Consider the following 21060-nt stretch of genomic DNA (forward strand, 5'->3'; position numbering starts at 1 on the left):
CTTGCAACACGCCGTAACTCACCTCAGAACGTTAGCACGTTGGAGCAGTATGCATCACGTGATAGAGCGGCTGGTGGTCTGGATAGCATGTGGAGCTTCGCTAGCAACCCAGCATTTCATCTCCGACAAAGTTATCCCGAGAGAAGTAAAGCAAGTGTGTAAGTCCATCTCTGAATGTTTGTAAAGCATTCCTGCCTTAAGCTTAACAAGCGACTGCGTCTTCTTGCTGCTACTTCAATGATGAAACTGCTTAACGATCAGCTGATCGGCTTTTCTGTCGTGAGTCCGTGTCTCTAGTTTGCTTTTGGCCCACTTTGCACCAGAAAGAGGAAACCAGCGGCTGAACAACAGCAGCACGTTTAAGCTTGATCAGCTATTGTTAGAATGTATTTAATATTACTTTCTACTCCAGGATCTTTTTCTACGTAGCTGACGCTGGTAACTGTGCAGGGGCGGATCTAGCAAAGTTTAGCCAGGGGGGCCGATAGGGCATTAACAGGGAAAAGGGGGCACAAAGACATACTTTTCTTTCTTATTCTCATTTAAAATGTCTAGCTTTTAATAAATAATTATCTGACACCCAAAGTTTTAATTTGATGTAAAATGAATAGAAGTCAATTACTGTATATAGTAACTATTAAGTCTAATATATATACCCTAGTAAGCTATAGTACTTTTTCCTTTGGGAAGGTACCATCTGTGCAGTCTGCAATTTTGTTGAAGAAAGATGTTGAATCTATTTAATATTTCTTGAAAAATAATTGATTTCTGTGCATTTTTTTTTTCACACTGCATCAAATTAAGGTTGATTACGTCGATTAAGCATCATGAGGTGGAGCGTGAGGGGTGGTTCCCTATTTTTTATTTATTTATTTTTGTTGTTGCTGGGAGTTGGAACCCTATTAGTTAGGTTGCTTAATATTTATGCTAAGTACTCTTTAAAATACCAGAATAGGGAGGATGGTGTAGGTTTAAGTTTATTAGATTGATCAGTATTGCTGAACTATGAAATATTTTTTTTTGCATACAGGTATAACAGAATAGCTTTAGTGTAGTTGTTGTTTTAAACTTGAGTATGAACTTATACAAAATGCAGCAAGATATTTAAAAAGCAGTTTTGTTGATTAAAAAACATTATATCGGATTCATATCGGTATCGGCAGATATCCAAATTTATGATATCGGTATCGGTATCGGACATAAAAAAGTGGTATCGTGCCATCTCTAGACCTTATATAATTCCAATCTCTGTACATAGCCAAAGATCGAAAGGTACTCCCCCAAACCAGAAAAAAAAAGAGAAAAAAGAAAGGAAGAAAAAAAACAAACAAAAAAAAAAAAACATTATACAACGAAAACATATAATCATGTTGACTTCCAAAAACATAATCGCTATATTAGCTATATTTGGTGAGGGAAAAACTCTTCTGTCCACTTGTGGAAGAGTGCCCTCTCCGGCACACAGGCCGAAAGCCCAGTGGTCTGTAGGGTCCAACTTATTGTGCAAATAAATGACCCGACTTTAATGTAATTTTATATGCCCTCTTTATAAGATTAACTAATTATATAACAAAACAAGTAAATCGAAATAAAATTCATATTCTCAGTTCATCTTAGGTCTCAATATTCTTGAGTTTACCTCTAGTATAGTGCTCCGTCACACACTTGCTGTTTATCCACTGTCATCTTGGTGCCTAAATATCTGAAGGCGTTCCTTGAAACCCAGCTTTGGAGTCGAGTTTCCACCTTTCTTCTTCGTACTTGTTTGCCAAGTGTGCTGTTTTATTTGATCCAAGAATGAGTCTCTGTCTTTCACAACTTCTACCGATAATCCCCTCTTCACCATATCGGTAGTCGCTTCGTGCGCCGTGTTGTATGTCACAGTTCCCTCTCTGCAGAACACCCTTAGCTTGGCCGGGAAAGGCGTCTGGAAGCGAATATTGTTCTCTTTAAGCACCTTCTTCGCTGTCGCATATTCCTTTCTTCTTCTTTGTATCTCCGGGGCATAGTCATTGTCCACATATATCCTAGAATCCATAAAGTTGAAGCCCTTAGCCTGCCAGGCCTTCTTAATAATGTCTTCTTTGTTACGATAACTTGCGAGTTTAACTACAATTGAGCGTGGAGGGGCTCCTTCCGGGGGTTTTTTGCCACCGGCTCGATGTGCTCTTTCAATTCCCAACACCGTGGGGCGGGAGAGACTCATTGTCTTTTCAAATAGAACCTCTACAAAATTGACAACGGATGGAAATTTGTCCTCTTCCCCTTCCCTCACGCCATATATTCTAAGATTCTTGCGACGTGACCGTCCCTCTAATTCCAGTAGCTTAGATTCGCATCGCAACGGAAAATTTGCCATTTCAATTAGCAGCTCCTCCGAGGCCTGGATTCGAGTCTCCATTACGTCTATGCGTCCCTCTGCTTCGTCGAGTCTTATACCAATGCCGACGACCTTCTCCCTTATAGCATTAAACTGATCATTTGTGTCTTTTCTAAAAGCACGTAATTCTTTTAATATCATGTCCATCGTAGCTGGGTGGTCCTTCGCTGTGGCGTTAGCATCGGGTTGCTGGTCTTCTTCCATATTGCTGCTAGCTTGTGACGAAGCATCTTCTTCCGCTTCAGTACGTTCTCCTACATCCTTTTTCTTGGATTTTCTGGGCATTTCTATTCCTTGGTATAGTACCCCACAAAGATAAATCCAAACTTTTTATGTTTCGAGTTAGGTAAATTGGGGTAGAAAAAATGTCGGGAGCAACTATCCTACACAGCCATCACACGACCCGCCAAACCGGAAATAAGAAATTCGCTGAGGTGATCTTTAACACTTCCTTGGGCTTTGTGACTCTGAAGATGAATTATTGCATAGTGAAACTCTGTGCAAGCTGTGGATTCAGCAGTTTTAATACATTTTTCATCAAGGTTACTACATCAGGTGTTTCATAGATCATAACTAACTTCATCTTTAATGATACACCTTACATGACACTGGTTTCTTTTTATAGTCACATTAAATAAAACTTGCATGATTCTCCTGCAAGCCAAATTAAAAAGAACACTTAAACGCTTGATCCCTGAAGAAATGTTAGCTCTGGAGAATTTATATGGCAAAAACTCTGCCCATTATGTCAAACAGGCACATTTTAAATGTTTGTATTGTATTAAAGAGGGGAAGAACAGTACTAACCAGTGTGCTAATGTAATTACTTGAGCTATTTCAGAAGCTTATTTGAGCTGACGTGTAATTGATAAATGCTGTGATGAAGTGCTGTGAGTAATTTAAAGGATAATTCCAATTTATTTCCCATTAATGTGGTTATTAGGCCATTATATCCAGCCGTCACTGCATTCTCTGCCCCTGCTATAGAAACAAAGAGTCAACATGGCATATATCAGAGCAACTAATGCAAGTTCCCTGCAGCTTTCAGTAAAAAGCTTCAGGGAAAATTCCCTCTCGTGCAGGCAGCTGGCAACTATATTAAGCATACCTACTGGATGCAGTTTCACTCTGCATATGCACTCACTCGCTGCTACATTAGGTACTTTTTCAACTCTTTGTTCACATAAATGTCTGATCAGTAAATCATACAGCAGTAACTCAATAGCCAGAGGTCATAGGAGAATGGCCAGACTGCTTGAAGCTGATAGAAAGGCAACAGTAACTCAAACAACCACTTGTTACAACCAAGGTATGCATATGTGCATTTCTGAATCTTGAAGGAGATGTGCCACAGTAGCAGAAGACCATACTGGATGCTAGTCCTATAAGTTAAGATCAGGAAACTGAGGCTACAATTTAAACACAGTCACCAAAGTCTAAGGAGCTTGGAAAGAAAAGCGTCTGGACTTCTTTGAGTTGCTTGAAGACGTTTCACCTCTCATCCGAGAAGCTTCTTCAGTTCTAAGGGTCAAATGGTGGAGAGTCCCGGATTTAAACCCAGTGGGAGTTTCCCCCCAAAGAGGGACAAAGGACCCCTGATGATCCTCTACCTAATCACATGAGCCAAGGTGTGAAAGTGGGTGTAGGTCACAATCAGCCAGAGTTTCGGGTGAGCTCATTGTGAAACCTGGCCCCACCCTATCATGTGATTTCTTGAGGTCAGATGGCCCAGGATGTGAGTGGGGGTTAAGGCGTCTGGCAAGGGATCTCCAAACTGGATTATAGATGGCAGAGAGTTGGTGTCATAAACCACCGCCTGTTCAAAGATGGTCACTCACAGTGGACATAGATGGCTTCTTTCACTCCTCTTTCAAACCATCTGTCCTCTCTGTCCAAAATGTGAACATTGGCATCCTCGAAAGAGTGTCCTTTATCCTTAAGATGCAGATGGACTGCTGAGTCTTGTCCTGTGGAGGTGGCTCTTCTGTGTTGTGCCATGCGCTTGTGAAGTGGCTGTTTGGTCTCTCCAATGTAGAGGTCTGAGCATTCCTTGCTGCACTGTACCGCATACACCACATTGTTAAGTTTGTGTTTTGGCGTTTTGTCTTTCGGGTGAACCAGTTTCTGTCTGAGTGTGTTGCTGGGTCTGAAATGATCCGGGATGTCATGCTTGGAGAAAACCCTCCTGAGTTTCTCTGATACACCGGCTACATAGGGGATGATAATGTTGTTGCGTCTGTCTTTCTTATCCTCCCTCGCTGGTGTCTGATCTTCTTTTCTGTGCATCTTTGCTGACGTTATATACGCCCAATTAGGATAACCGCATGTTTTAAGTGCTTCCTTTACATGTGTGTGTTCCTTCTTTTTCCCTTCAGGCTTAGAGGGAACATGTTCTGCCCGGTGGTGTAGGGTCCTAATCACTCCAAGTTTGTGTTCCAGAGGGTGATGGGAGTGAAAGAAGCTTCTCGGATGAGAGGTGAAACGTCTTCAAGCAACTTAAAGAAGTCCAGACGCTTTTCTTTCCAAGCTCCTTAGACTACGATGATCTGGATGACTGAGAGCCTTCACAGACACAGTCACCAGTTGGACAATATAAGGCTGGAAAAATGCTGCATTTTTGGATGAGTCTCAATTTGTGCTGCAACATCAGTGGTCTTGGTGGTGTAATGATGTTGGGGAAGTGGGGTATGTTATTGGTACACTTTGGTTCCCTTAGTGTGAAAGATGGATTTGATAGTTCCCTGATGTAGTGGTTTATACAGCTGCTTAACAAGTAAGAGCTCCCTGGTTCCGCCCTGGAAGGAAACACAAATCCCTTTGGGGTTGTGTCAAGAAGGACATCAAACGTAAAAAGCTGCCAAATCAAATATGCAGAGTGAAATGTCCAAAGGGAGAAGCTCAAAGTAGCTTTTTAGTATAAAAGATTCATGCACATACTGTAATGTCACCCATTAATTTTGGATATTTTGAATCCTCAATGTTGGTTTAAGTCAGGAGTTACCTCATATGAATGAGACATTGGAATGCTGAGTTACCCCTTAATGCTAGCAAGCTTTGTTAGCATGTTGCATCCACAAACTGTACTATGTAATCTACATGCGAAGGGACTCATGAAACACAAGAATTTAAGTCACCAAAGCTGAAGCAGAAACCTCTCGTATGGGCTTTACTACAGAGTAAGCCATTACATGTCAGATACATCCATTAAATTGCCCCGAATGCATCCAAAAAACAGACGTGATCAGGAGCTCCAGTTTAGTGAATCCAGTTAGTAAATGGTAAATGGACTGATTCTTATATAGCACTTTTCTACTCTTCCGGAGTACTCAAAGCACTGTATACAACATACCTCATTCACACCCACTCATACAAGCACTTCTTTCTATACTTGAACCAACATTCACACCCCAATGAATACACCGAAGAGCTACGTGTGGTTAGTATCTTGCCCAAGGATATTTTGCATGCAGACTGGGGAAGCCAAGGATCGAATCATCAATCTTCCAATCAGTAGCTGATAGTAGCTCTACTACCTGAGCCACAGCCACCCCGTTAGCGAAGGGGAGGCCATGCAGACTTCAGCTTCAGGTCTATGTGTAGGACACCTGTCAATCAGAGCAATCACGTCCACTATAAAAATAGCAAAACCATTTCTTTTTTCTTTTTCTTTTTAAAAGAATGCAACAACAAATAAACAAAACACAGTAACCAAAGGTAAATTTCATACATTCGGTGGACATCACAGTGTCATTAATGCGAGTCCTTGTGGCTGTAGTAGTTGTGTAACTTATAGTGAAAACCTGATATTGTAACAGTCCTGGTATATACTAAATAGAAAAAAACCCATCAATTTCTTCTAACTTCCAGTCTCAACATCCTATTACTGCTCACCACATTAACACATGCCTGTAAGTCAGACATGCACAGAGTCACACCCTGTGCACCCATATCCATCATGTTCCTCACACTGTGCATGGACTGTGTTACTGGTCAGAGCCAGAGGCATCCAGATGTCTGTTCACATGAGCAGCCTCTGTTTCAGCAACCAGGACTTAATGGTTTATCTGTAGCCATGAGCAGCTAATGAATCTTACACAGGGCTGCAAACATGCATTCGAGCTTCGTCGGCTAATGATGGATTATGTTTAGGTTGCTGTGTAACAAAAGCCATAAAAAGTAATCGGAATCTGTTCCAAACGGTTGAGTGTGTGCCTTTTTACTTTGACGTTTACTGAAATACGATGACAATACGGTTGATTCACTACAGCCAAATCAAAGCTTACAGTTGTGCCCAAATTATTTAATATCTGCTTAGCTATTAGTCTCCTAATATCTGTTATCTTTCCAAGATTATCCATTTTACACATCAAAGATAACAGGCAACCAAAACATTGAGGAAATGTTTACTTTTTGTCAATATAGCCTGTTAGTCATCCAGGTCATGGTAGTCTTGAGTGCTTGTCTTGAAAAGAAGGCAACTGGACTCCTTTAGGTTCATGTGCATGTTGTGTCTCTCTTCCAAGAGGTTTGTTCAGTTTCAAAACAACTGTCGGAAAGTCCAGAGTATTTAACCCCCAGTTCTGGTTGTCCCCTTGGAGATTTTACATCTGGTCCAAGGTGTGAAATCTCTCTCCCCGCTATCATGTGAGCTATTACGATCTCTTGAAGAAAGGTGTGAGTTGAGGTTGAGATGCTTGGGAAGGGAATCTGATAGCTGTAAGTCATAACCTCTGTTAAACAAGGGTCATTCACAGCGGATGTAGATGCCCTCCTTTACTGTTTTCTCAAGCCGTCTCTCCTCCAAAATGTGAACCCTGGCATCCTCAAAAGACTGTCATTTCTCCTTTAAAGCAAGTGTACAGCTGAGTCTTGTTCTGTTGAGGTAGCTCTCCTTGTCCCATGCATTTGTGGAATGGATGTTTTGTTTCTTGTATATAAATATCTGAGGCACTGCAAAGCACACATGATGTTCTTTTGCTTTTGTTTGGCTACCTTGTTCTTGGAATGAACCCTTCTTATATTTTCAAAACAGAAATTTTATGATAATATTGAATGATTATTATTGTTTTATGGGGTATTTTTGTATCTTAACAAGGTAATCTCCACAGCTTTTTTCAGTGTCTGTTTTTCTGTTGTTACTGCGGTATTAAATGAATGAAGCTAAAGTGAATTATTTTCAATCATTCCTACTTCCTGTGAATTATACAAGAGTGATAATGTTCTGGTGCCGAACCCATTACATATCTTCAGCTAATGGCAATGAGAAGAACAATATACATGCTGCATTAGTTTTCTAGTTTCTAGATAATGCCATTTTTGGCAAGTAAATTGTTTCTCTTTTCAGTCTATTTTTCAACCCACACAGAAACATTAAAGCAAATGAATGTTACAGCATGGTACGTTAAATTTAATCGTGCCTGATATAATAATGTCTTATCCCTGGTCACAGTTGTTGCCATGGTGAAGAGCGACCCTCACATGTGAAAATGCACAGTTATTGACTAATTAACATTCAGGGACATTTTAATGGCTCCATGCCGTTTACTTTCATAGGGACATGCTGTGAGGGCAGAATGTTTTTTCTCTCCTGCCTGTTCAGCTCATATGTGTTCACGTCTGTTACAGTTTCAGTGTTTAGTTTTCTGTTGAACCAGAGGGAAAAGAAGGCTTGTAGATTATTGGTAGCCTGAAATAATGAACCAATTTTCATCCTTTGTTATTGAACACCTGGGGTTAGACTGCTTCAGTGTAATCACGCAGGCAGCACATGCAAAAAATTACTCGCAACAATGGAGAGTTTTTGTATTTGTGCATATGCCGTTAGTTTTCAGGCCCATTTTATCCACAGTGGTGCAGGGGTCAGTATTCTTTCCTCCCTGCAAGAAAGATCAGGGTTTGAGCTTCCTGGCCAGCTGGGGCGTGGAGGGTGTGGAGTCTGCTGTTCTCCCTGTGCCTTTTTTGGGGGGTTGTAATGTATGGGTCTAACCAGACACTTTAGAACTAAAAAGATGTCAATCATCAGCTATCAATAATCACATAATCACAGTAGAAAATTACAAAAACACATTGAAATGTGTTGTAGATGTTCTGGATTCACGCTTGGTTACCGCAGCTGTCTCGGAGTGTGTGTGGAGAGTTCGTCAATCTGTATAGAAACAATGTCGCTCCTGCTTTGTACACTATATGCCATCAAAGACACGTACGTTCTCACTTTTATTACAGTGGCTACTTTTTGCGGTGAGTGTGCTCTCAGTGCATGGTTTTTATTATTACTAATAATAATTATGACTCATGATGTGATTTAAAGCAGGTTTGTTTATGATGATTTTTTTTTCTTTTTGGTAAGGAAAAATGATCCCACAGTCATGCATATTGTATCGATATAGCATATATATGCTATATATATATATATGGGGCTCCATGGATTAGACTTCTCGAGCATATCCCATATATCTCGAGCATTGATGATCTCCTTAAACCATTTCTGAACTCATTCTGCTTTGTGGGAAGGCGCATTATCCTGCAGAAAGAGTCCACAGACATCAGGGAATACCGTTTGATTGAAAGGTCTGCAGCAATGCTTAGGTAGTTGGTACGTGTCACATAGCGCATCCTGGTGCCAGGTGTTTCCCAGGTAAGCGACACACACACTCTGCCATCCACATGATGTAAAAGAAAACATGATTCATCAGACCACCGTGATCCAGGTCTGATGCTCATGCGCTGGTGCTTTCAGCTGACCTTCACACCGGGCTCCATACGCCAAACTACAAAGGACTGTATGTTCTGAATTCTTTCTATCAGAACTAAACAAGTGTTTACTTCTTCCCACTCCCTTTCAACATGTAAATGAATCAGAACGGTAGCAATATTGAAATGTATTGACTTTTGTATAGTATTTTTTTCTCTCTTATTTTCTTTTCTAAATGTACCTGTATATTGTTTACATGTTTGAAATAAATTAACAATCAATCAATCAATCAATAAGTTTTCAGCAATTAGAGCTACTGTATCTCGTCCTTGTTAGACCACATGGGCCAGCCTTGGCTTGTCTACTCATGATCCTGTTCATCACTGTTGCTAACCCCAAAAAGAGTTTGAAGATGCTATGACCCAGTCATATGCCAATCATAATTTAGCCCATGTAAAATTCACTCAAATCCTTACATTTATTTTTCCTGGGTACGACACATCAACTTTGATGACAAAATTTATATACAATATATACCATCCACTAACAGGTGCCATGGTGAAGGGATAGGCAGTGCTATTATTCCTGATGTATACTCTACCACCAATTTCCTCTAATCCATTCAATGTTGTGCCATGAAACTTGAATGTCTAAATGTATAACCAGATTAACTTTACCGTATCACAAAAGCCCAAAACAAACAATAAATAATTGCCCTACATTGCAACAACAAATGGGACTAATTAGGAAGCCAAGCTTGAAGTTAGTCTAATTTTCTTTTTTATTAATCTGTCAACCAACATAATTTATGTTATATTAGGCTGTCACAGAGCGTATGAATAAAAAAGAGGGCTTTATCATAATAAATTTTTTTCAAATGTTGGCATATTAAAATGACTTGCTGAATTAGTGTATATTAAACCAACCAATCCTCAGCTGCCACCCGTTTAAGAAGCCTTTCTGGAAAACTATTCAAACGAATGGCACAGTAAGACATCTACATATTTGTCAAACGATCTGAATGTTTACATAATGAATCCTCAAGGACAGCTTGTTCCTTTGCTTTGACTATATTAGGTGTGATGAGTTTGTAGAATGTAATTTATGTCAAAATTGTTTCAGGGATAATCTGCTATCATTACACAATCTATTTCTCTCATTTAAGGAGAGGTGAAGATGGATGTGAAACAAGAATGACAGAGTCTCTTCCCCGTAGGAGGGAACCACAGCTATTGACTTGATGGAAGGCTATGAATTATACATTTTTCACAGATAGAACTGCTGTGGATGGATTTAAGACCCATTACTGTACATCTATCTTTCTATCTGATGTCCGTGGGTTTAGTGGTCCAGGAGAATTCCATTTAAATGTTTTTTTTACAGTTAGATGAAGCAGTTTCTGTTAGGTTTTTTTTATTATTATTTTTGAGTGCTGTTTATTCACACCAGAAGCATAATAAAGGTTTTTACTTTTCCGATGATTACTTCTGCCTTGTCTCTCTGTGACTCTAATGTCACTTTCTGTCAATAACGGACTGATTATTTATTCCATTATCTGCAGTCTGTTTACTGGCATACAACAAGATGATGTTCTAATCTTCTGTTTATGCGAGTTGTCAAATTTTACTTCCAAAATGAGAACTCTGTGGGAGATCTGCATCCTCTTTATGAAATATATTTATCAAAAAATTGCTGCTGGCATGAAAATGAATTCTAAACTTTAGAAAGTAACAGTGTGTAATTTTCTCCGTAGATACCCAATTTGTAGCTCTGTGTTGCCAATTATTATAACACAAAAGTCATTCAAGCATTGCACAAAGCCTAAAGGGTTTTCATTTTTGATTATACCTGCTGGTATTTTCAGTATCACACCTCCCCCAGCCTGTAAATACTGATAAACTTGCAACTGCAAATAAATATGTATTTAATGAAGTGTAATGCCACTTGATAATATAACCTTGCTAATGAGACATGAGCCATTATCCTAGCTGTCATAGGGCAAACGGCTGGGCGCACCTGTGACAGGTTGCAAGTCTACTGCGGGGCAATGAGACAATTTAATAAAAAGGGTTGCAAAACTGACAGAAACAGCAGATTAATTCATTTTCTTCTGATATACAACCACTATAATGTAAGCGTGACTAACAGTATTCAAGATTACGTTTGACTAAGTGCAGCGTGTTTTCATTTTTACACAAGGTAATGTAAGCAGCATTTAGCTGAATGTTTATTTGTGTATTTGGTAAAACAAATTTGACCTACACTCATTCAAGGTGAGAAGCTTGACAGTTTGATAGGATAGTGGTAAAGATTAGAAAACTTGGAACACGTTCTGCGAAACGTTCTCATTCCCAAAGCATAACATTTTAGGCTAGGTGACAAATCGTCAATATATTACGCTTCCAGGCACCCAACATGTCCCTAGATCACGAGATCGGAAAAATGAGGAAACATAAGGAACCGTTTGGAATGAATCTACACATGTACGTTTGTTTTACTTAAATCACTTTGGAAAACACTATCTAACATCATTAAATTGCTGGTTAGGGTTAGGGATAAGGTTAGGGTTAGGGCTGGAATACATGGCTGTATTACCGCGGGAGCATCATTCTACTGGATTTCATCCATAACCCGGTGCGTAGCATAAGAACGTGGAAGGTCACCTTTTGCGTTCCTCAGCAACACCGCGGGAGTTGATAAATCATTATTATATTACAGCTCGGGAGTGAGAACGGGATGAAAATTTGGGAGGATTGAAGTAAAATCCACACAATTGTTATTGTCCATTGGGGTTGAGTAATGGGCTGATCTGCTTCAGATCTATAAAATTTTAGTCAGACTCTGAATGTAAGTCGTTAATGTGAATTTCTATTTATGCTCGTGCAGATTTGCAGATACAGTAGCAACAGATTTGTGATTTTCACTAATTTACCAAATGAATCACTGTATCACCACAAACAAATATATGTGATCACCTCATTTAATTGCAAGTTGATGCAGAACTGATAAGAATGATAGAATGACTCTGGCTCATTCCCCTTTTGTCACCGTCTCGATGCACCAAAGTCACTTGAAGATTGACTGATTGCGTGTAGTTGCAGCCCTGGTTCTTTTCTTTGAAGCAACCATTTCAAAAGGTAACAAGCTCAATACACATAATCACAATAATTTTGTTTGTGGTAACTTTGCTTTTGCTTGTGTGTGCAGTAGCTTAAAGTAGGGTAAATCAGTCATTGCTGTATGTGAACAAGTCTAAATATGATTTGGTGCTCTCCAGCTACACATTACCTTTTCTTCATGGCTGAAATGGGATGTAATAAACTCCCAGATGTCTCTCTCTGGCTCCCTCTTGTTTTATCATGGACAGTATGATTTATACTAAATAACTTCAGGGCACTACTGCCATGGAAGGATCTTACAGCGACCACATTATGCTATGCCTAGGGCAGGAAAAATTAAAGCACAAAGCTAAAGTCGACCAGAGATTTTTTGCAAACTTAAGTGATAGTACAATAAAAAAAAAAAAGTCTTGGAATTTCAAACAAAAGTGATGCATAACATATTGCTTCCAACCCCTTATAAGAGCATGGTCTGAGATGCAAACATTAAGTTATATCTGCCCATGTCAATGTGAATCCCTAACCTTGTCATAAGAATATACATGCTTTTTTTTAGTATTTTAATATTACAATAAATCTGACAAGTTGACAAAAACCAGAGAAAAAGGAGCAGTTTACAGGCTGAAGTCTGCTCTAGAAACCTAGAACATTTTTATTGATATGTAACTCACAAGCCCGTTCATCTCTGTGTTTGTTACCTGTTGAACATCAAGCTCTGGCTCCTTGGGTGTATCAGCATGCACTCTGGCTGCACAGGTCTTTTGCTTCTAGCTTTGTGTTAATAATTTACTGCCTTTGCAGGTGCTTGGAAAGATTTAGTGTTGTTATTGGACCACTGGGTAGCTGTTGCCGGCCTGGACACAGATTACACTTTACTGTTACATTCTTGTCTTACCAATAAGTTATGGGTAAGTCTTGACCCTTCAAAAGATGTAGAGTACTCTATCATTTTTGTCCCTTTCTTATACAAGAACTGTGGTCAGGTGGATTAATAATAATAATAATGTATACTTTATTGATCCCCGTGGGGAAATTACTTGTTTTTCTCTGCATTTGACCCATTCACTCAGTGAAGCAGTGGGCAGCCACTAAGCAGGCGCCCGGGGAGCAGTGAGTAGGGACAGTACCTTGCTCAGGGGTACCTCAGGGTAGCTGTTCAGTGGATTCGAACCCCCGACCTTCCAATCATGGGGTGACCACTCTACCTACTAAAAAACCTAAAAATGTAGGTTTGACTAAAATAAGATCAATTGTCTGCTTTTTTTGGACACTGAAGAAACTATAGATCTGTTATTTTGTTGCTGTGAGAAGGGACCACATACTTCAGCTTTACTGAGTTTTCAGTCTGTGATATATGTCAGTGCCAGTTTACTGAATCAATCACACATGGCAAAACCTTAAGCAGTTTTATTGACAGACATAATTTACAGATTTCATTTAACCTTTTTACAAACTGTAAACACAATTTCACTCACGAAAACATATTCTGCAATCTAATTTGTGCCCTCCATAATGAGCATCTTATCATGGTGGAGGGGTTTGTGTATCCCATGGATCCCAGAGCTTTGTTGTCAGGGGCTTTTACCCCTATTAGGATCTCTCAAACTGATAGACAAACTGGTCCTAGTTGAGGGGCCAGATGAAGAATGATTCAGGTAACTCATAAGAAGAATAAATGAACAGAGGACCACTCTACCCTCCTGGGGATACTGTTACCCAGCCCTCATCCTGGAGCCAGGCCTTGGGAGGGAGCTTAATTTAGAAAGCATTTAGTGGTGAGGCTTTCACCCCTGTGACCCTGTTGGATGCAGCCTGAAGAGGTAACATAGGCCTGGACCCATGTTTTCTAACCACCCACAGTCTATTGGAGAGGCCCTAGACTCTGTTATAATCTAGAATTGTCCTTGATGATAGGTGACAGGCTGGAGGGAGTATCATGGTATCCCCAACAGTTCAATGCTGTATATTGGGGTTTTCCCCGGTGGACAAAAGGTGTTTGTTTCGGTGCCAACTTCTTGGAGTGACTGGGTGATGGAGGGTGTCCCATGTGACGACTCCATTGTTTTACTCTGACTTACACGGGCAATTACTCTGAGATTCAGAGGGGTACAACTGGGAGGAAATCCCTGCCTGATCAGAACCCCAGTGGGTTTCTGTCACCTCAGTTTGTCCATACTAAACACCATGTTCAAGCATAAAGATGTTCATAGGTGCGCAGCAACGAGATACCCTAGCATAGTGGTCCCTTTTTTTGTGCCACGGACTGGTAAATGTTCGACAATATTTTCACAGACCAGCCTTTAAGGTGTCGCAGATAAATACAACAAAATAAAACCAGTAGGCCTACCGGTACCAAGAAAAGAGAAAATGTATTCATAACACACAGGAAAAGACCCAGGGAAACCAAGTTAACTATAAAAACAATAAAACATAATGATAAAAACACTGGAAACCGTAAATTTCACACCCGAGCCTCAACTCTCGCGGCCTGGTACCAAATGACTCATTGACCGGTCCGTGGTCCGGGGGTTGGGGACCAATGCCCTAGCGCACAGATCGATAATTGATCATCAGATCTGCAGACCAGCTGTAAAGAGCTGTGTCTGCACGGTGGTTGACGCCTGTTGTGGCTGTAATCACTGAACCAGATGGTGGAAGCCAGCAGTGATAGGAGCCATCAAGGTATGGAGTCCTATCAGACTTGGTTAGCCTGTAAAACTCCAGAGCAGCCAAGTGCTCTGTAGCTCTGCCAGTAGTGGACGTAAAAATTCAAATGTGTGAGGATTTGTGGAGGCTATTTTTGGTCAATTTCAAAGTGACTGTGGCAAACGGTCAGGTTGCTCAGGAAGAGAATGCTATTAGCTGGAGGAGTCTCCAATTCAATAAAAGGATGCTGACATTACCTCGAGCTCTATCGAGCTACTATGACAGCTTTTACTGCATCACAAGGTGTCTCGTCGGTCCCAGTGCAAATAAAGTCTGAAATAACAAACACACTAAGCTGTCTGAGTTACAGTTAATCAGAATTTAATGAACTATCTGTCATCTCTGGTTGTTAAGAGGATTTGGGATTACTGAGGACAGTGCTAGAACAAAAACGATGCAAATTACCTTGGCTTAATGTGACAGTTGAGATTTAATACAGCTAAGACCGGTGGGTGCAATGTATCATTGTCACTTTGTGTATTCATTTATTAATTTAATAACCTCCCAGCAGGGATGTGTCTAAGTAGTCTTTACATGGAATAGTGTCGGAACAGCACAATTCCTCTTGTGCTTTGGATATTAAGACATTTTTTAGAGATGTGCTTGCTCCCTTTATGGCAAGAGAATTAGGCATGAAAGATTGATTTCTCCTTCATGTCTGGCTGATACAGCTGGCAGTGCATCTAATGCATCTGTTGAGCCTAAGAAACACAAGCCTCATATCTAACTCATAACTATTGTTGTCATTTTTACTTGTTTTGGTATAATTTAGGTTAAACAAGGTAACCTTTAAAGCCTGACCAATACATCAAGGGGACTGGTATATTGGCCAATATTAGCGGGAGAAGCAACGTATAGCTTCAGCCAACATTATGCTCCATAGTTTGTCCGCCAGAGGAAACTATGCAGCTTCCCTGGGCGCAAAAACCACCAGCTGATATAAGAAGAGTCGGGCAGATTCTCAATCTTGTTGTAACAATAAAACAAGACTATTCTTTTAAACAGCACCAATATCAGTTGAGCTCTAGTTTTATTCTCTTGTTAAACAGATTACATGAACGGGTAAGCTGTTTCCCCCTGTGTCTAGCCTTTACGGTAATGCTGCTGGTTTATCTAATAAGAATAATAATGAACAATTAAAAATAGATTAAACCACCATTAGGCGTCATCTGAATCATCTGTTATCTAAATTAAGATAATAATAATAATAAGCTGGAATAGTAAAATTGAGGAGTGACAAGAACTAAAGTGTATTTCACAGGGAAAATCTAACTCCTAGACAGCTTCATTATAGCGTCATTATTTGAGTCAATTACCTCTTTACTGTCTAATACCACTCTATTGAACTCTGTAATACCTCGCAGGCATAGCGACATCACCAGGGAACCCTCTAACGTTTAACATTATGAGAGACTAAAGCAGCGTGATTAAATATGCCAGGCTTCACTCTTTAAAGCCTTAAACATGGTCTGAAGTTGCAGGTTGGAGCTGAATTTTTCACAGTATTTTCACCCATGAATTTTATATAATTTCGTTATAATTTTACCATGGATGACTAATATAACAGGGTTTTTAATAATTCATTTGGGTCTTGCGTGCTGAGTTTAGATATGTGATTTTAGATCTTTTTGATGGGATCCAGCCTTAACCTCGGCTCATCGCAACGATAGGAAGCGATAAACACAGAATATGTCTTTGCTGACAAGAGCTGTAAACAGTGGAGCCATTTCAGTCACTTGTTTTCAGGCCTCTTCATTCTGTGGAAATGGATCCACGCTTTCTTCTGTTTTCTATAAACACTCCACCATTTTCCATTCTCTTTGAACTACCCCTCTCTGCTCCATTTTCCACTATACTGGCTGAAGGGACATTTTTCTGAAATACTATTACAAGGACCATCCTTGAAATGCTTTGATCACTCTTCATTCAGATCAGTGAAAAGCTACTGCTGCCTATGGGAAAGGTTTATTTCAGCAATGTCTTTTTAGTCAATATTGTTCACTTGACCTTTCTACCGAGTCCTTATTAACGGCCCTCTGTTATCATTATTTCTACACTCTATGAATATAATATGGAACATACAAGAAACGATTTTTCCTATCTGCCTGTAAGAAACTGGAATTTTTTAATTATACATTTCTTTAAATATTTTTGGATTACATTTTATGGTTAATTTGTATTCTGTAATATCTTGTAATCTTTTCAATAAATGGAGCTGAAAGTTTTCTATCACAAAATGGGCTAGTAGCTCACAGAAGAGGCCTGAATTATTCAGAAATCATTTCAAGATACTTTGCCTAGATCATACAGTATTCTTGCGTCACAAGTAAACAATGCAAGCTGGGTATATTTAGCAAATGGTCACGCCTGTGTGATTCCATCTGTAAATTTTGCATTTTATTTATGTGTATCCTTCTGATGCTTTCTTTCTTTATTCTTACACTAGTTGAAGTAGTGTTCTTTCTAAGTAAAGACTGAAAAAAAAGGGCCTTTGTCAGTTTTGGGAATTTCACATATGTTTTTGTTTTCATTTCACAAAATGAGAAAAATTCTCAGTATGTGTTTAAAATGTCAAGTTGTAATTACTGAACAGAGCTGCTGAGCCCAAAGGGTCACCGAGCTAATGGTTTAGAGCCACTGTTTGAAGTGACTGTTACCAGTTTGTGCTGCAGAGTCAAACCTCAGTAGTGGATCAGAGCTTCTTGGTCATGTTCTCTACTGCAAATAAAAAGACAAGAAACCTATAAAGACACTCAGAACAGCTAAAGAGGGATCAAATAAATACAAAAAAACCCCCATAATAATGCAACATGTGTGACCTTTTACATATCCAGTATGTGTCTTCTGTGCAGATACACCAAAATGAAGACAGCCACCAACATCTACATCTTCAACCTTGCTCTGGCTGACGCCTTGGTGACGAGCACACTACCGTTCCAGAGTGTTAACTACCTAATGGGGACCTGGCCTTTTGGGGACGTCTTGTGCAAGATGGTGATGTCCATCGACTACTACAACATGTTCACCTCTATCTTCACACTCACCACCATGAGCATCGACCGCTACGTCGCTGTGTGCCACCCCGTCAAAGCACTGGACTTCAGGACGCCACGCAATGCCAAGATTGTCAATGTCTGCAACTGGATTCTTTCCTCTGCAATTGGGTTGCCTGTCATGTTCATGGCCTCCACTACTGTCACTTTAAGTATGAACACATGTACCACTAATGCTGATCCTGATTTGCAGCACTTCAATTTTAGCATGAATGGGGAAATTGTAACGGAAGTAAATACACTACATATTGTTTTAGCAGCCTGACCTCATCACAATAATCTTCATGATTAAAGTTTTGCTGCATAGACAGTGAGTAAAACATTAGCCCAAGAAATGATAGCATCTAGTGAAACAGCTAGTTCTCTCTGCAGACAATTATGTCATTTTTGGATTCATTTGCAATCAGCCTGTTCTGCCCCTTAGGTATGATGATGTGCTGCTTTGGACAACTTTAAAGTTAAATGAAAAAGCTCCGCTAAAAGCATCCTTGACCCTAAAACTGTTTTTGTGATCCCTCGTGCAAATAGCGAAGGTCATTCAATTTCTTGAAGAAGTTGTCTGTTTTCATCCATGTTTATAAATAAGATGTGGCAAAATAAACGGTAGAGATTCAGTTTTACAAATTACTTAGATTATTGCATTAGCTTTACTTTCAGCTGCTCCCTTATTTCCCAGGCGGTTGCCACAGCAGATGAATCTGCATATTTGATTTAGCAAAGTTGATGGTACAAACCTCCCATTTATCCATGTTTGGAACTGGCAAAAGGGGAAAAAAACTCTAGAATCCACCAATAAAAAAAAACAAACAAACAAAAAAAAACAACAACAAAAACAAACAAACAAACACTTATTTTAGAAGAAGAACATTAAATTACAAATTTAAAAATGAATTTTCGACAATAAAGTGATGTTGGGTGTGCCAAAATAAAGAACAGATTGCTGGCCAGCGCGTACTGATCCAGCCTTTGTCTAAATTCCAAAATTCACCACACAGTTGGCCACAGTGACAACAAAATAAGGAACACTTTGCAGCAAATTTCATATTCTAAAAGTAGAAGAGTGGAAGTTTGTCACACCACCCACTTCTACTCCACCTGCAGCCAGCCTTCATCCCTTCAAACTCCATCCTATCTGCAGCCCTTCACTTCCTCAGCTCTGCTGAAACCTGTCCAATTTACATTCGCTGCTCCCTTGCTCTCTCTAGTTACTTGCTCAGCTCAGTTTGCCACAATCTGGATTCTTTGCTCAGTTCAATTAAGGTTCCTTCACTGATCTGCACAGCTATCAACTTGTCCACTTCTGCACACATCTACTTTGTCTCACTCTACCTTTGCTCAATACTCTACCCCTACCCCATTCTTCTGTCTAATAATTATTCACCGCTTATCTAACTCCAGCCCCCCATGTTTGCCTGTTAGCTCACTCTGGCTCATGATACGGAAGTCCTCACATCAAAAAGTGTGTAAACAACATGTGTCGCGAGGCAATCAAGTGTACTGTTATTGTCAAGTATGCTACCTCATTAATTTCCATAAGTGTATTGTAGTGGTTTACACATTTCCCTAATAAACTATCCCTGGCTTGATCCTGAGAGGAGACACAAACCCCTTGAGTGTTGTGTCAGGAAAGGCACCCAGCATAAAAATCTTCCAAAGCCAAAACGCTGTGGTCATCCCTCGTAAGTAAGCTACCAGCCAAAGCTATAGTTTTTCAATGGGGAGTCAAAATGAACCCTTGCAAGTATATGTGGCCATTTTTTTTCCCCTTTCGCTGTATTTTACACCACAAAATTCATCATACATTTAGTAAACTAGTCAAATTGTTAGGAGTTACCCAAATTTGGAATTAAATATTAAATAATGTTGTGTGGGAAAATGTACACACACCCTATGCAATTTTTCTTTTTACAAACAGCATTTTAACAATGGCACAAAAACTACAAAACAATAATGAACTCATTCAGTTCAGTCTCTTCATTTTTGATTGAAAAAGCAGTTACACACTCCAGCACATGTAAATGAAGAGAAATCACAATATTTATTGTGTAACTGCACAAATAACTCGTTCTAGCTGCTGTCAAATACAGCTGTCTTCACAGCCAAAAAGCTGCTTGCAAGGAAAAAAGGAAGCATATCCAGGAGCAAATACAGGAGCAAATGCAGTGGTAAAGACGGTAACTGAATAAAAATGAAACTCAAGCATTCTTTCAATCTGTTTAAGAAGAGAGAGTAAAAGGAGATTTACTGCAAAGCTGTGGGGGCAAGGCTCTTTAAGATGTGATTGCTTTACTTTGACATAACAGTTTTCAGTGAAAAGGTTTTTCTCAAGCAGCTTCAGGAAGACATTGCTGTCTTTGTGTACACACACACACGCACACATACATATAGCACTAAATGAGCCACAGGATTCTCTAATGTGGGATATTGCTTCTTCTTTGGTTGTGTTTGCTTTCCATAATTAATTTTAGAAAAAACACGATTTGAAGATGTCACACTGCCCTCTGAAAAATTATTTTTCTGCATTTTCATATTTTAAAGAGGCAGTTAAAATAGATCTGTTTATATCCTATGTTTGTGTATGCTGAGACTATAGAGCTCATAGTATACATACCCAAAGTTTCAAATACTGAGGTCAGGTTATATACGTAAGCCCTACAAGCCCAAAAGCTCAGGCTGCTCTTGGCTCTGTATGATGTCAGTGAAAGTGGAGATTCTTTATATGGTCGTTTCGAGCATGCTGCTCTGTCTGCGAGCACACCTTCTGTTCAACGTTTCTGTTTACAAGAGAAAGCCAATTAGAAGAAAGCTACCTTAATGTGAGGGGGGTGGGGGTTGTAAAATACCATATTTTAGGCAGCTGATTAACTGTGGAGCTGCACCAAGACCCAGCCTGGGTTTATTTAGTATAATAGGTATTATTTTGAACTGCAATCTAACCATTAGAGTCCAATAATAAAATATTACAACTGAAAGTGATTATAATCAACCCCTTCTCATAAAGTGAAGAATGGAAAATTTGGACTCTTATGAAAGTAATTTCCACAGTTCATTTTCTAATCAGTAATTTTTAAAATAGTTTTCAATGATGATTTAAAAAAAATAAATAAAAAT

The 21060-nt window shown here is 39.5% G+C and overlaps 1 protein-coding gene across 3 annotated transcripts in view; it reads left to right on the forward strand.

Annotated features, from left to right (window-relative positions):
- oprm1 (opioid receptor, mu 1) overlaps positions 1–21060 on the forward strand; it is a 53210-nt gene that overhangs the window by 24585 nt on the left and 7565 nt on the right. For all 3 annotated transcript variants that reach the window (XM_085477329.1, XM_085477330.1, XM_085477331.1), the window contains exon 2: positions 17749–18101. In XM_085477329.1, coding sequence (XP_085333455.1) covers positions 17749–18101 — 353 coding nt within the window. The remainder of the gene's footprint in view (positions 1–17748; positions 18102–21060) is intronic.

This window comes from Copadichromis virginalis, linkage group LG13, assembly GCF_057382275.1.
Source record: "Copadichromis virginalis isolate Kocher_CV1m ecotype Utaka linkage group LG13, C_Virginalis_male_GT1.1, whole genome shotgun sequence".
In the NCBI taxonomy this organism is placed as follows: Eukaryota; Metazoa; Chordata; class Actinopteri; order Cichliformes; family Cichlidae; genus Copadichromis; species Copadichromis virginalis.